The following is a 14,567-nucleotide window of genomic DNA, read 5'->3' on the forward strand; positions in this document are numbered from 1 at the left end:
TATAGAGCATTGCAACGTAAGATCATACTGTATACATCAATGATGTAGCTAAAACCTTGGTCAGTTGGACTTCTGACAGAGACAAAAAATACGACATGAAGCTTGTAAATGAACAGCTATAATTACAATGAGTCTATATGTGTGTGTAGTGCACTTAAGACAGATGATCTCCATGTATACATGTAAATACCCACCACTATACACAATAACAGTCCAGCCTACCTTGAGCCGTCTGTTCCATAAACAGCCATCGTCGACTGAGAGGACAGAGTGCAACAATAATAAAGCAGGCAAGGGAGGGTGGGCCGTGTTCGCAATTGTCTATACAGAACTGAGACAGGTGGTTCTTCGTCTCAATGATGGTCGTGTCAAAGTTGTCCGTAGTCGGGACTGACTTAGAACGCTCGTGGAGCTGAGGAAGGGTGAGGGGGTGTAGTATATGTATACTGTCACAAGAGCATCAAACAATTAACACAGTACCAAAGACAATTCGCAAAAAAGTAATAGGAAACAGTACACAAAACAGTACGTACGATAGATGGTATAAAAATGGATTCCAGAAGCAGCACATTTTACTTGCTCACAATTACGTTGTGATGAACATTAGCCATACACACGGCGCATACGCATTACATACCTTTGTGAATCTCAAGTGAAGCTCTTGTACAGACTTCCTAAACTTTGAGTCGACAGTCTTGACGACATGAGAGGGACGACTGTTGGCTGACAGCTGGTCCTCGAAGTCAGTGATCACCTGCTTCAACCTGCACAACAGTAAGAAGTTTGACCTTAATGGTTTGTTATAGATACATGTATAAATAGGTACGAAAAATCTTTAAGAAATACATGTCATGATGTGTACCCAGAAATGAATACATGTGTGTATGAACTTCCGTTAAGATTTGATCATGTGACAATCCGTACGAGCAGTGTAATTGAAGTCTCTAGTACATGTATTAATAGTGCCAAAGTCAACTCACATGTCATGGGTGTGGTCGTGCCCTTCGATCATGGGTCCGGCACACTCCTCCCACAGGTAGCTGCGAGACTGCTTCAAATAGCCAATGTCAAACTGGGGAGGAAAGAAAGAACAAAACAGAGGTTAGAGCAATGGGCCATAGCAATATTGAGCTGTATAAGGAAGGGACAATATCCTCCTATGGGTATGTTAGTTGAGACGACACAAAGAAACCGTATAATCTGGTTAGTAAGCGCATGCGCCTATTATCCAGATGCGCTTATAGAGATTAACCACGCCCATGACGTTTCAATGAAGCAAATCTCCATTAGCTAGCTCGATCGTTTGTCTGTAAGCAGTCTATAGTCATATCTGACAGCAGTAACACAACGACCGGTAGTGAAAGAGACTTAACATCTACATGTATAAAGAAGTATGGAGACCAGTTGTCGGGCAGAGAACTGTGCAGAAAACCATGCGCCTTCTATCAAGGCTCTTGGTCTGCTAACCAGTATGCGCCTATTAGTTGATGTGCGCTTATTAACCAGATTATACGGTGTATACTAGCACTTCTCAATAATACTTTTTGTACGTAATCAATTGAGCCATCCAATTACATCGTCTGTCACTGCTTTGTATACAGTGGCCACACATGTACGTACCCGCATTTAGTGTTTAACCTCCCACTAATAGCTATAAAGGACAAAATGGCTGCTACCAGGAGTGAATTGCACGAAGGAACTTCATGTACTCCTGATGCTACATGTACACAATTAAGCAAAGGGCAGTAGGTGCCACAGCGACTCTTACTTGTGAGGTGATGTTCCTGTACTGATGGAGAGCATCCAAGGCACCTATCAACACTCCTCGTCTCTTCTGCAGCAGCGTCACTAGCTCATCTTCAAGTTGGTCACACTGAGAGTACAAAGGTCGTAGGTCAGAGGTGAGGGAATTCAGATATGTGACTTACCGCGTCTACGGCTTGGTTCTGGTGTATGGACTGGAGGAACTCAACAGCTGGTTCGTGACCAGGGGGACCTACACGGGATGTTTAAAACACATCATGTGATATGTCATGTGATGTTTACCGAGGTCGAGAGGGTTCTGCATGTGAGATATGAGTGCTCCTAGACCGGCTCCATGAATGGTCCTGAACGCATCCTGATGGGAGAGAAAGCAAACAAGTTTAGTATTGAAATTCGATTGGTTGATAGCACACGTACATGTACCTACGTTACTACGTGTACATACATTCTAGAGTCAAACACACAGACCACATTTTCTGTATATAGGTACAATTTTGGAAGACACCTTGTCATGAATGTCGATACCAACTTTTGGGCTGTAATCTATACACTGCACAAAGTGTTTTGCCCACCTTGTGCTTGACGTTCCAGTCGACTGCCTCCTGGTACTTTCTGGAGATGTCAGCCAACAGCCTCTTGTGCTCGGCCATCAGCTTGCTCTGCTCAGACAGCCTTTGTGTGGAGAGAATATCGATAGCGTCGGTTAAAGTGAGCAAAAAGGAACACCAACACTAAACCGGAGGTGTGAATTGGTCAACTCATGTACATGTAGCTTCAGCCAATACATAGGTTGGCGGTAGTGTATGGAAAAAGAATAACTAGGTACGTGAATTAATCGGGAGCTGTAATAGTGGCAGTGACAAAAAGAGACAGCTGTCACTGCCTGGGATCGAACCAGGGACCTTGTGCGTGTGAAGCACACGTGATAACCACTACACTACAGAGACGACTTGATTTACATGGACTCTGTATAGGTTGTGTGCTGTACGTATGTAGCGAGTGAATGCAATGCACACATTACGCCCACACACACACGTACACACAGGTACGCACATGCACACACACTAACACAAGGCTGAAGCAGCAATCTCCTATCAAAGCAAAAACCAACCCCACTCACTTGTCCTGCATGGTGATGAGTGGATGGTCTGGGGTGCTGAGTGCGTCTCTAAGAATCTCGTTCTGGCGATCCAGCTGGATGATAACCTCGTGATAGTTGGCTAGTTTCTCTCCCGTCTTGGCTATCTCCCCCAGGTGTAGCTCCAAGGCAACCAGCACTGCCAGAAGATTCTCTCTATGATGTGAGAATGGAGAAAAAGTTAGGAAGATTCGCATTCAATTCACTATAATTATGCAGCAAATGACAAAAGTGGTAGGCAGGGTGTCATACAGGGGGGGGGGAAGGGGGGATATCCCCCCCCTAGCTCCAATTTCCCCCCCTTTTAATTATGACTGAGTGTCCATAGCTGGGTATTGAAATAACAGTTGACCTTTTTTAGCAACATTTTCTGGTTACTTTTCTCATTTCCCTCCTCTACTTTAAAATCCTGTATGACACCCCTGGTAGGTATTAGATAATTAAGACGGCCTGTATTTCACTCCACTCCCCTTTACTAACACACCTGTTCCTGTTCCAATACGGCACGGACTCGGCCAGGCGAGTGGCCAACATGCCTGAGGCCACCTCTCTCTCCATCTCCTTCCTTGTTTGTCGGCTTGTCATATCCTTGGTCGTCCGCACGGCCAGAGGGAAGGCGGCATCCTCGCTCTGTGTCCAATCAATGAGCGGGTCATAGACAAACGCCTCCAGGAGGGTGAGGAGTGTCTCTCTCCCCCGACGAAGGATTCGGAGGATGTCTTCGCACGAGATGCGGAACAGGCCCTGCGAAAATAAGATTTTAACGTATGCAGTAGTGTAACCCCTTTGTCAGTTCATTGGGTAATCGAGTAAACTGATTGTGCTGCATGTGTACAAATTAATCATGCACTCCCATTGCACAGTATGCCAGTAACAACCGTATACCTCCACTCCAGTGAATCCAAGGGCTCTGGCAATGTTCTGGGTCATTCTGAATGGTACCCTCTCTGGCACACGGAGGCTCCGCCCCTTCTCAAAGCACACGTTGTAGTCCACGTGTACAATCTGTGTGTGTGTGGGCATGGGCGTTAAATAGAATAAAAAGAACCCTTATGGCAAAGTATGTCATAAGAAAGTCAATCCAACGCTACAGGGAAATGTAGACTACTTAAAGGAAGGGCTTACCTGCCCAGTAGAGAAGTGGACTAGAAGGTTGTCGAGATGCCTGTCACCAAGACCGATGATGTAACCAATCATACACATGACTGCCGTGGAGCGGTTGTACGTCTGAATGGCTGCCCACCACTCGGAAGCACAGGACGAGGCACACCACAGCTCCCTGGGGGGGGGGGGGGTTGACAATGTAGTACTACTATATATCGCTGAATACATAAGCATTGGAGTGGCATACAACAGGACATGGACTAAAAAATAACTTCGTATTCAGTACTCTATGGTATTGACGTGTGTAGTTACAAGAATTGCTGCAACCCGTTACAAGGTTGTAAACACGTTGTACAGAATCGGCAACGACAACACAGTTATGTTACACAACCAAACCACCTTGTAGCAAGCTTGTTACAACCTCGACATTATACACAGTGCGAAGTATTACTGCATGATGTCACACTGGCTAGCTTACTTCTCGAGGAGGTCAGAGGGAGTTTCTGCCATTAACTCCTTGAGCACCCGGAGCTGTATCTGTGGCGGCCAGTCCTTGCGAGCTGTCTGCTCTGCCATTCCCTTCTCCTTGAGTAGAGGCATGATCTTGGAGTAAAACAGCTCATTGGGCTTGAGCACTTGTATGGGCAGGGGTACGGTGGGTTGAGAACCAGCCTGAGGGGGGGGGGGGGGGGGTTGCAACATAAAGAGGGAATATTCTCTTTGCTTTGGTGCTACATGAGCATTAACTAAACTGTAACTATAGGCTTTGACAGATAGCTAGCATTATATAATATCATAAAACTAAGCGCAGTAAGTTAATTAATTGGTAGTACACAGTGACACTACATGAAAATCTTGTCCTACCTGCTCCAGAGCTTTAGCATAGGCCTCTCTCTGTTGCCAGCGTTTGTAGATCCCAAAGAGAGGTGTGACTGCGTCCACCCATTGGATGAGCCCAGAGCGTGCCCCCAGGGGAATCACAGCATAGTCCTTGGCCACATACAGCTGTGTCTGGTGCCTGGGAGTAGGAAGGAGTTTATACAGCTCAAGGTATGCATTGGTTTGCGCAAAAGTGATAAAATAATTATAATTATGCTGAATAAAGTACGCCACTGAAGCTGTCGCACCAGTAAACAGAAAGTGAATTGTAGAGTGGAACCTTCCTGTAGGCAACCCTATCAACCTCTCTATAAAGGATCACTTTTTATGGGACCATTTGTGCCCTATTCAACCTCTAAACACAAAGGACAGCCAGCCTCCATTTGAAACGGGCTCTCAAAGTGCCCTATATGTAGATATGAACATACTTGTGAGCTCTTGCGAACATGTTGTTAATGATGTCCATGAATTGCATGATCCTCTCATCAAGATGAAGATCCTCCAGACCCTTGAAAAGGTACGTGTGCTTTCGTCCATCAGAGCCGATCATCGAGATCTTTTTCGGTTTGGTCTTGGTGGGCAGGACAGCTACCTCGAGGTGAAATGACTCCAGTGTCACCGGCTTTTTGTAAATGTGTGTGTGTGTGTGGGAGGGGGCGTTAGCTATCATAAAACCATGCACACTTATAAGCAGAAACTACATGACTGTACATATAATACAGCTATTGACCCTATAAGCACGCGCACAAACTACACGACTGTACATGATTATAATGTAATGTGCAGCTATTGACCCTATAAGCACGTGTTTGGCTGTGTAGTAACCTACGTAGTGTGTGTACAGGGGTAACAGAGAGACGCTTTGTTATACTAGTTTATGTTATACTTATTATCCACTACACTACATCAGAATTTATGGCAGTAAACCTCCGAGGCCGAGGGCAAACAAAAGAATATGTACAGCTGTCTTTCCTCACAACACCACACCCACCCTCACCTCATCTCCTTGGCTGTGTCCCGGCATGGTGATGCAGGAGGACCTGATGGCCGCCAGATGAGGACTGATCTCGTGGAGACTGAGTGAGTTCTGCATCCTCTTCTGAGCACGGTGCATCAGCATCGTCTGGAACTAGGGGGGAGAAAGAGAGACGACAGTATTGACAATTAAATGTACAATTATAGAGGAAATGAACTGCTTACTAAGACTCTAAAAATTACACCACAATTTCCCCTAACCTCTTTGAAAGGCTCCCAAACAGTGTGTGGGCTTGTGAAGTTGTCCGGGTTACGGAGCTGTGAGAGGGCGGAGTTAATGGTATCACCGTACTGAGCCTGAAAGTTCCTCTCATTAGGTGTCTCTGCTGGCTGGGATGTGATAGATGCCAGGTGCTCCAGTACCCATAACAACTGAAAGAAAATACATTATGCTAGCAAAACATATTATAAGCAGCAAGTATTGGCCTGCCATAAAATGAGTAAGCAATCTTCCGTGTCAGCAAAATTCTTCTACGAATGAAATTGCCTTACAACAAGGTAGTACACACGATCACGGTCATCCAGTTAGTAATGTATAACTAACACACAGGCACTCACTGGTCTCATGGTGGCCATGTACTTCTCCCTCATGATGCACTGCTTCTCTTTGTTGTTGAGGTGAGGGATGGCCATTGTCCTCTTCGTTTCCTGGTCAATCTGGAGCAGTCGTCTGGAAAACAAAAGAGAAAAATTAGTAGAGTAGGCATGATAAATATAGAATATACATTGTAAGTACGTCATATTAATTAAAGGTAATTGAACTGCCAAAGGTCATAAACATTAGAAAATCACAAATCACAAACGTCACCCGCATCATACAAAACTAATAGCTATGCATTGTCTATAGAAAAATAGAGTTGAGTTCAGAGTTCTTGATACTCTTATACATTTTTGATGAGAATATTGTAAGGTCGTACGTCATGCACCCCCTTGCTTGGATCATTGAGGGGTGACACCCAATACTCATCGCCAGCTCCTGTCTTCTCTTTAGAGACAATCTTCATGTGGCCCGGATCAGGATTAATGCGATTCTGAAGCACCGCTTTGTATCTGTTCCCCTCATAATCGAAGGTACTGCTATAGCGATCGGCCACCAGTACAGAGGGAGAACTGTACACTCCTTTGCCAAATAACTCTCTTTGGCCAATTTTATATCCGTCCTGTATGATCTTCTTAGCACTCTCCATACTGGTGCCATGATAAGACACTGGCCACTCCATTCCGTCAGTTTGTGCTCGAATTCCTCCAGTCCCCAGCCACTGATTATTCCCATACTCAGGCCTCCCCAAAACTTTGATGGCGTATCTCTTCCAGCCAAAAGGTCGCTTGTACTCAAACGCGCCCCTCATAAACTTTTTACCATCATCCTTCATGCTTGTGTAATCGTAATCGAACTCTGGAGCTAGTTCATCGGGGTCCAGCTGAAACGAAGGTCCACCACCCCTGACAAGGAGCACAAGGAAAATTATACCATCTGGAGGGACTCCTATATCCTGTAGTGTTTCGTGATCTGCTAACGTCTTTCGATCAAACAACAACCGCTGCTCGTGTGGATGTATGTCTTCTTTCTCAGCAATGGCTGCCTTGACTTCTGCAATAGTGTGGTCTTTGCTGACTGGAATGGTGATTTGCATGCCTGTAAGCGTTTTCACGATGACATCAAATCGCTCTGCTGGATCAACACTTGCAGGAGGTCGCATAATGTAGGTAGCTCGAAATAGCTGATGAACAGAGAGTTTTGGGATGCCCAAAGCAGCTCCTCTAGCTGGGGACACCACCTCCACACCTAGCATGGCTGTAAAAGCAGCTGCTAAAAGCTCATGGATATCCATTTTGGAGCAGTATATGGAGAGATAAATGAAAAGCCACAACAGCTAGCTCTGTATTGGTCTTGTCCACTGTCAATGAACTCAAATTACATAAGTACATAAAATATAATACATGTACAGGCAGAGTTTACATACAGTAGGGGAACCACCAGGGAAAGCACCTTAATGTGGTTAGATCTAGACATGCCATGAATAAATTATAATTAATGAATAACTACAACACCAAGAATGTTTTTCAAGGTACCCTATTATAGACGGGTAGTAATTTTAGCGTTTTCTTTTTCTCTGTTTTTAGGGTACTAATTACCTTAATTGGAAAGTTTGGAGTCAGATACAGATGAAAAAAGGGCTAGTTTGCTTAGCATATTCTAAAAGTACATTACATTACGGTATACAAAAAGAAAAATTGTTAATGGGTAATTTAGCGTTAATTACAAATTCGCTAAAATTCGCTAAAATTATATACATGTACATGCAGTCCAGTGCTGTAGACCCCTCACATCAAAGAGCACCAACTACCAACTTTCTTAATGAGAATTCCATACGGTCGAACATCGTAGATTCCTTTGCTTGAGTCCTGCATCGGAGAAAGCCATATTCTGTCATCTGCCGTGAATATCAAATGCCCATCTTCAGGATTAACTCTGTTCTGCAGTACAGACAAGTACTCATTCTGATCTTTTGTGAACCTTGAAGCATACAGACTCGCATAATCAATGGAAGGAGAACTATAAACACCATCTCCGTGTACAACTCTTCCACCTTTGTTCTTTTCACTCGGTTTGTACCCCGGTTTACCATCACCTCGGGGTTTAGTTGGATCACCAGACACAATACACTCTACTACTTCAAAACTCGTCCCATGATACGACACAGGCCACTCCCCTTTCACACTCTCTACACGAATACCATTGGGTCCGAGCCACGCATCAACCGTTTTCCCATTTTTCTCATCTTGCTCTTTATAATTCGTATTTCCGAGGACCTTGACAGCATATCTCTTCCATCCAAATGGCCTCACGTACGGACGGTCACCTCTCATATATGTCTTTCCACTTGTCATAGAGGTGTAGTCGTGATCGTATTCGGGAGCCAGATCATCTACATTCATCTTGCATTGGCCTTTGTGACAATCCCCCATGTTATGGCAAGGTTTCAATTGCCTTGTAAAAGTAGGGGCAGGCTTACCCTGCAATTGCCTTGTCACAGGGCTAGGGGCTGGCTTGATTTGCAACTGCCTCGTCACAGAGCTAGGTGCCGGCTTTTGACCCAGCCCAGGTGGACCATTGTCAACAGCTTTTGGATAATGAACCAACATAAGCCTGCTTTTTGGTCGAATACCCGAGCTCTCCAGCGTCAGGGGATCATTTAGCTCTTTCTTGGCACACATTAGATGCTGCTGAAAAGGAGGAATGCCAGTTCTTTTTGAAATCCTCTCTTTAATTTGAGCAACAGTTTCGTCTTTTTTTACTGTGAGATTAAACTGTAGTAAGCCATCAAGACTGGAGACAGTGATTTCGAACACGTCTTCAGGTGATGGAGAGTCAAGAATAGAGAGACATGGCTCCATGATGTGTGAGCCATGAAAGAGTTGATGGGATAGAATATCCATGAGACCTTTGGTGTGTGGAGGTAGCATTTCTATCATGATGTGCGAGCCATGAAAGAGTTGATGGATTGAAAAGGATGGAATATCCATGGTACCTTTGGCATGTGGAGGTAGCACTTCCATACCGAGCATAGCAGAGAATGCAGCAGCCAAAAGGTCATGATCATGAGCAGACATCTTGAATTCACCAATCAAACAGCAACAAGAAGCAGTTGAAGAAACAAGGAGGAGTAGCACTTCTCTATCTACTGAACTGTTGCTATAATTATAGCATACAAAACAATGACAATGCACATACAACAACAACAATGGGGGAATCCCCAGGGGAAAACCCTATGATTCATATTCCAAACTTGATGAGCCGATACATTCCATATTAACCCTTTCCCGGCTTTAGCCGTCATATGACGGCAGCGGTAGTGATAATTTTCAAAAAATCATTGTGGGCGCTGTGTTGGAGCTATGCACACGCTGTAGGTACCAGCACATGCGCATTGGGCTGCTCTTTCACGTGGTATCTTTAATATCTTGCCTCGAGGTACGCTTTGTGCAGTACTGTCGAAAGAAAAGTGACCGTTTGATATTAATTAATGGCTACAAGATCTTTGTAGTACAACCTCAGCGAGGTTCTAGGGCAGCTAGACAGTGAGAATAACGATGCTTATGGCCTTGTTGAGTAAGAGAACAGTGACTGGGATCATACCAAGAGAGGAAACTACTTTTTAGAGGTCAAGCTGCTATAAACATAGAGCATGAAGAGCCGGAGGAAGAAGCTCCTGAGCATGAACCAAAGTCCTGGACCTTGTAAGTAACTATGGAGTATCATATGTAGTCTGGATAGCTTCAGTATGGTATGCTTAGTCTAGTTAGTACACAAGTGGACATCATGAGCCACCATTGAACTTGTAAACCTGTGTGTAGGTGAAGAAAACATTTCCCGGGAAAAGAGCGTCTGCCGATACGACCTCGCAGAAAAGTTTCTGCTGATCCTGATTGAACCATGTCACCGTGAGAACATTGAGAACACTTACTTAGTGTTTTTAGTTACTTCATGCCTTCATACAATATTCTTTATGTTCATAATTGTAAAATGTGTAAAAAATCGTTAATTAGTGGAGGGTGGTCAGTTGCTAGGTAACGATGATGATGTCATGGTACCCCAGGATCTGGGCTACCTGTAGGAAATAGTTGCAAGTGATTTCAATGCATTGTTCATGAGATATTTATTTTTAAAGAAAAATATGTATTTATTCTGTATTTTGTTTTTTTAATTAAAGCCGGGAAAGGGTTAAACTAGTAACAAGTTCAAATGGTCTGTGTTATATAAGAGCTTTGGAAATCCAGAAAAAATGAATCAAAGCACCGCGGGTGCTGATGCCTCGGTGAAGGTGCCAAAGCTACATAACATAAAGCTACTAATAGCTAGCTTTTATACACACATTGATTGAACATTTTTAATTTTGCTGCATGTCAGAGGAGGTGCGACACGGTCACATGACCAGCCAAAAGGATTACGAATCTCATTAACTTGTGCATGAATATCATTCAAGACTGTGTACTTCGATAGTGGATTTGGTTTGGTGTGTACTGTATCTTTCAAGAAATACACTTGACGTTTCTAACAGTGGCGGATCCAGGGGGTTCTTTGGGTTCAATTGAACCCCCCCTCTGAGACATAGCTATAGCTAGTTTTTCTTTCTCACTACTTTTATATGCACTTATCACTTACTTTTAGTTCTTGCAAGTCCTGTGAAGGCTTGTTATGCCTTGGTGCGCATGCGCAAGCGAGGTATACGGTAGTGTGTTTGTGTGTGTGTGTGTGTGTGTGTGTGTGTGTGTGTGTGTGTGTGTGTGTGTGTGTGTAGACTGCTACAGCTGCTCAAGGATCAATGAAGTACAAGTAAGAGTTTCTATAGGCTTCTAGTCATGTTTTCTTGGATTTTAATTCGTGGATTTGCAAAATAATGCTTCGTTCTCGAGTTACGCCTAGCCTAGTTTTGCTTACTTGGAATGCCATTGCAGCCTTTTCACCTTTTCAGAAGAGCACGTAGCCAAACTTGTTTACCGAGTGTTGCTACTCTACTTAGTAGTTAGCTCTGAACTAGAACGCTAGCTATTGGTAGCTGTAAGAGTGAGAAGAGAGCTGCAAGGCTCTGCTGATGGCAGCCATTAATTTTAGACTTGAACTTTGGCATCGATCGTTTTTAACAAATCATGGTCGATCATTACCCACTCATGCAGCATGCAAACTAAAAAATTTTTCATCATGTGTTAAGCTATTAGTACGTATGTTATGTAGTTTTGGCATCTCCACCGAGGCATCAGCACCTGCGGTGCTTTCATTTGTGCAGTTTTGCAGTGCTGACAAGTAATGTAATGCACTGACTGTGCTACTAGAACACCCTTTCAAGAATGCTAGATCCGCCACTGTCTAAAATCAGATTGCTGGGCTTATTCTGATGTGAAATGGCTTTTTTACCAGTTTCAACCACCACTTAGATTTTAAGATATTAGTGTAATTCTGTTAGAATGTTTAATAAGTATTCTGTGCCTGCATTCAGGATACCAACATCTGAGCCTTGGTTCTTACAACAAATCTAATCTCTACTTGTAAAACTCTAGCTACTAGCCAGCAACAAATTCACCGAGTTTTATGCTCTAAACTTGTCTCTTTATGGCACTTACTTGCCACCAGTTGAATGTCGTCATTGGAATGCATTTTAACGACTTCTTTCTCTTTCTTGCCTTCAATCAAGAAATAGCAGCCACGTGAGCTTAACTGCGTGTCGTACCTCCTCTAGTTGCTCCAGAATCACAAAGAGTAGGTAATAAATAATCGACCATGATTGTTGTTAAAAACGATTGATACCAAAAGTTCAAGTCTAAAATTAATGGCTGCAAGTCAGCAGAGGTTTGCAGCTCTCTTCTCACTCTTGCAGCTACCAATAGCTAGCGTTATAGTCCAGACCTAACTACTAAGTAAAATAGCAACACTCGGTGAACAAGTTTTGCTACGGACTCTTCTGAAAAGGCTGCAATGGCATTCCAAGTAGGCATAACTCAACAACAACAAAGTTATATTTTGCAAATCCATAAATACGAATCCAAGAAAACATGACTAGAAGCCTATAGAATCTCTTACTTGCACTTTATTGATCCTTGAGCAGCTGTAGCAGTCTACGCATGCACGCACTTAGTAGTTAGCTCTGCACTAGAACGCTAACTATTGATAGCTGGCTGCAAGAGTGAGAAGAGAGCTGCAAGGCTTTGCTACTAGCAGCTATTAATTTTAGACTTGAACTTTTGGCATCGATCATTTTTAACAACAATCACCGTCGATTATTACCCACTCTTTGAGTTTCCCTGGATTCTGATGTAGCAATTAAAAATGTTTATCATGAAATCTATAAAAGCTAGCTATTAGTAGCTTTATGTTACGTAGCTTTGGCACCTCCACCGAGGCATCAGCACCCACGGTACTTTCATGATAAATTTGTAATCTATGTTAAAACCTGCAATTTGCAATTGAAGAAAAAGTTGAACAAGTTGATAAATTGAAAAGGATGGAATCCTCGCATTTGAAACCATACCAAATGAGGTAAAACATACGCCCTCTACGACACAATCCTATTACTCCATCTACCTAAGCTCCACTCACCTGTGGACCTCCCCTTGTCGCTGCATGAGTGCGGCCAACCACATCTCGTCCCAGAGCAGCGTGATACGACAAAGCTCGTCCACCAGATCTTGTACAGACTTGACCAGAGTGGCGTTTTGCTGTTTAAGTGAGTCTATGATCACAGCGAGGCTCTTCTCAAGGTTGGTCATCTCTGCAGCTGTGTTCTCACCTGTGGGGATGGGTAGGTGGTGGAAGTATGTAATGTGCTGTTACAGTAGAGTAAGTAATGTGATACTACACGCATGCGCAATCCACATAACAGACAAAACTTAAATCTACAATAGAGAGATTCACACCTGACGTGGCCAAAACTATACAAATCTATACGGCTTCTTGACCCATTCCACACCCTCATGCAACTACAGTAACTACACGTGAAGCACGTACCATCTTCATCCGAGTTCATCTCCGTATCCGGGGGCGTGAGTCCGTCGCCAATGAGGTCTCGGCTGCCCAGGTCATACTCCTTCTCATTGTCTCTTGCCTCCTCTCTGTTCTCGTCCAACAGTCCTGGGGGGGAAATGAATATATGCAGCTGTCAGATACGTTCCTCGTTACAGTAATTGAGCAGCTGTACAAGCCAAACCTACAGGCACTACTAATACTACATACATCTGGTTTTGGACAGATTTAATTCACCGATCAACTCATTTAGGAATATTTTCTCGCAATGTGAAGATAAATAACGCTGGTTATACGTAGTTCAGTGGAGGTATAACTATATTGGAAAATTGTACAATCGTATACTATTAGTGGAGGCCAGGGATTTTTGGGAGCTGCAGCACTATTTTAGCTGCTAGATCTGACCCTCCCGATAACCCCCCCCCTTTTGATGAGCTGGAATAAAGTGTCCCCCTTGACTAATACCTGACATGGATTCTGTTTTCTTCTCAGTCTTCTTGGAGGCCCCCACAATGGCCGGGTAGATGATGAAGTGAGGAGCGTCGTTACCCACTCGACAGAGGAGGTCTGACACACTCTGACGGACATCGTTCTCGGGGTGGTTCAGTCGAGAAAACAGCTGCGGGATTATGCCTGGGTGGGGATAGCATACAACGTCACAGTGACTTTAAAAACTGCATTTTATAATGCTTTACTACTAGTAATTGACTTTAAACAGACACTACAGAATGAGCTCCTCCATTAATTATAATGGTCACCCTAAAAAGGTCAGGCACAAAGATTCCTTATTTTCCTCAATCGACGCCCCACTGGCTTCTTCTGTACAATGATCAGTCGTTGTTCACCAAAGGTATTACACGTAGTTATGCAGTGTTTCCCCTAGAGTTAAGTTCAAACAGGGGGCCTGACTATGGCTGGGCGCAAAGCACCCCAACGCGCACTACTGTGTGCCCAAATGGGGGGTCTGGGCTCTCCCCCCGTGAAATTTTTTGTATTTACATGCTCTGAGATTGATTCTGGTGAAAATTGAGGAGCTTTTGCTGAATACAAACACAGTTTATTTTCTATTAGTTTACTTCGTTTTGCCTTTGTTGACAGTAGCTCTAAGTCTTCATCTCCACCATCAAC

The 14,567-nt window shown here is 43.8% G+C and overlaps 3 protein-coding genes and 1 non-coding gene across 5 annotated transcripts in view; all 4 read right to left on the reverse strand.

The window, feature by feature from the left end:
* Positions 1-14,567, reverse strand: part of LOC135351330 (serine/threonine-protein kinase SMG1-like) — a 46,633-nt gene that overhangs the window by 6,931 nt on the left and 25,135 nt on the right. For both annotated transcript variants that reach the window (XM_064550310.1, XM_064550311.1), the window contains 20 exons: positions 13,905-14,072; positions 13,425-13,547; positions 13,017-13,206; positions 6,479-6,590; positions 6,122-6,292; positions 5,883-6,014; positions 5,314-5,507; positions 4,871-5,024; positions 4,485-4,678; positions 4,028-4,181; positions 3,788-3,907; positions 3,387-3,646; positions 2,885-3,058; positions 2,337-2,436; positions 2,047-2,119; positions 1,929-1,996; positions 1,769-1,873; positions 981-1,072; positions 638-764; positions 223-412 (listed from right to left, as the gene is read on the reverse strand). In XM_064550310.1, the coding sequence (XP_064406380.1) occupies positions 223-412; positions 638-764; positions 981-1,072; positions 1,769-1,873; positions 1,929-1,996; positions 2,047-2,119; positions 2,337-2,436; positions 2,885-3,058; positions 3,387-3,646; positions 3,788-3,907; positions 4,028-4,181; positions 4,485-4,678; positions 4,871-5,024; positions 5,314-5,507; positions 5,883-6,014; positions 6,122-6,292; positions 6,479-6,590; positions 13,017-13,206; positions 13,425-13,547; positions 13,905-14,072 (2,901 nt within the window). The remainder of the gene's footprint in view (positions 1-222; positions 413-637; positions 765-980; positions 1,073-1,768; positions 1,874-1,928; positions 1,997-2,046; positions 2,120-2,336; positions 2,437-2,884; positions 3,059-3,386; positions 3,647-3,787; positions 3,908-4,027; positions 4,182-4,484; positions 4,679-4,870; positions 5,025-5,313; positions 5,508-5,882; positions 6,015-6,121; positions 6,293-6,478; positions 6,591-13,016; positions 13,207-13,424; positions 13,548-13,904; positions 14,073-14,567) is intronic.
* Positions 2,639-2,711, reverse strand: Trnav-cac (transfer RNA valine (anticodon CAC)). Its single transcript has one exon. It is a non-coding gene; the product is annotated as a tRNA-Val (tRNA).
* LOC135351332 (uncharacterized) lies at positions 6,677-7,879 on the reverse strand. The gene has a single exon (XM_064550314.1). It carries the CDS (start codon positions 7,750-7,752, stop codon positions 6,802-6,804), a length of 951 nt encoding a protein of 316 aa, XP_064406384.1. The 5' UTR covers positions 7,753-7,879; the 3' UTR covers positions 6,677-6,801.
* On the reverse strand, positions 6,809-9,610 carry LOC135351331 (uncharacterized). The gene has a single exon (XM_064550313.1). The coding sequence runs from the start codon at positions 9,533-9,535 to the stop codon at positions 8,246-8,248; it is 1,290 nt and encodes a 429-aa protein (XP_064406383.1). The 5' UTR covers positions 9,536-9,610; the 3' UTR covers positions 6,809-8,245.

This window comes from Halichondria panicea, chromosome 17 (genome assembly GCF_963675165.1).
Source record: "Halichondria panicea chromosome 17, odHalPani1.1, whole genome shotgun sequence".
Taxonomy (NCBI): Eukaryota; Metazoa; Porifera; class Demospongiae; order Suberitida; family Halichondriidae; genus Halichondria; species Halichondria panicea.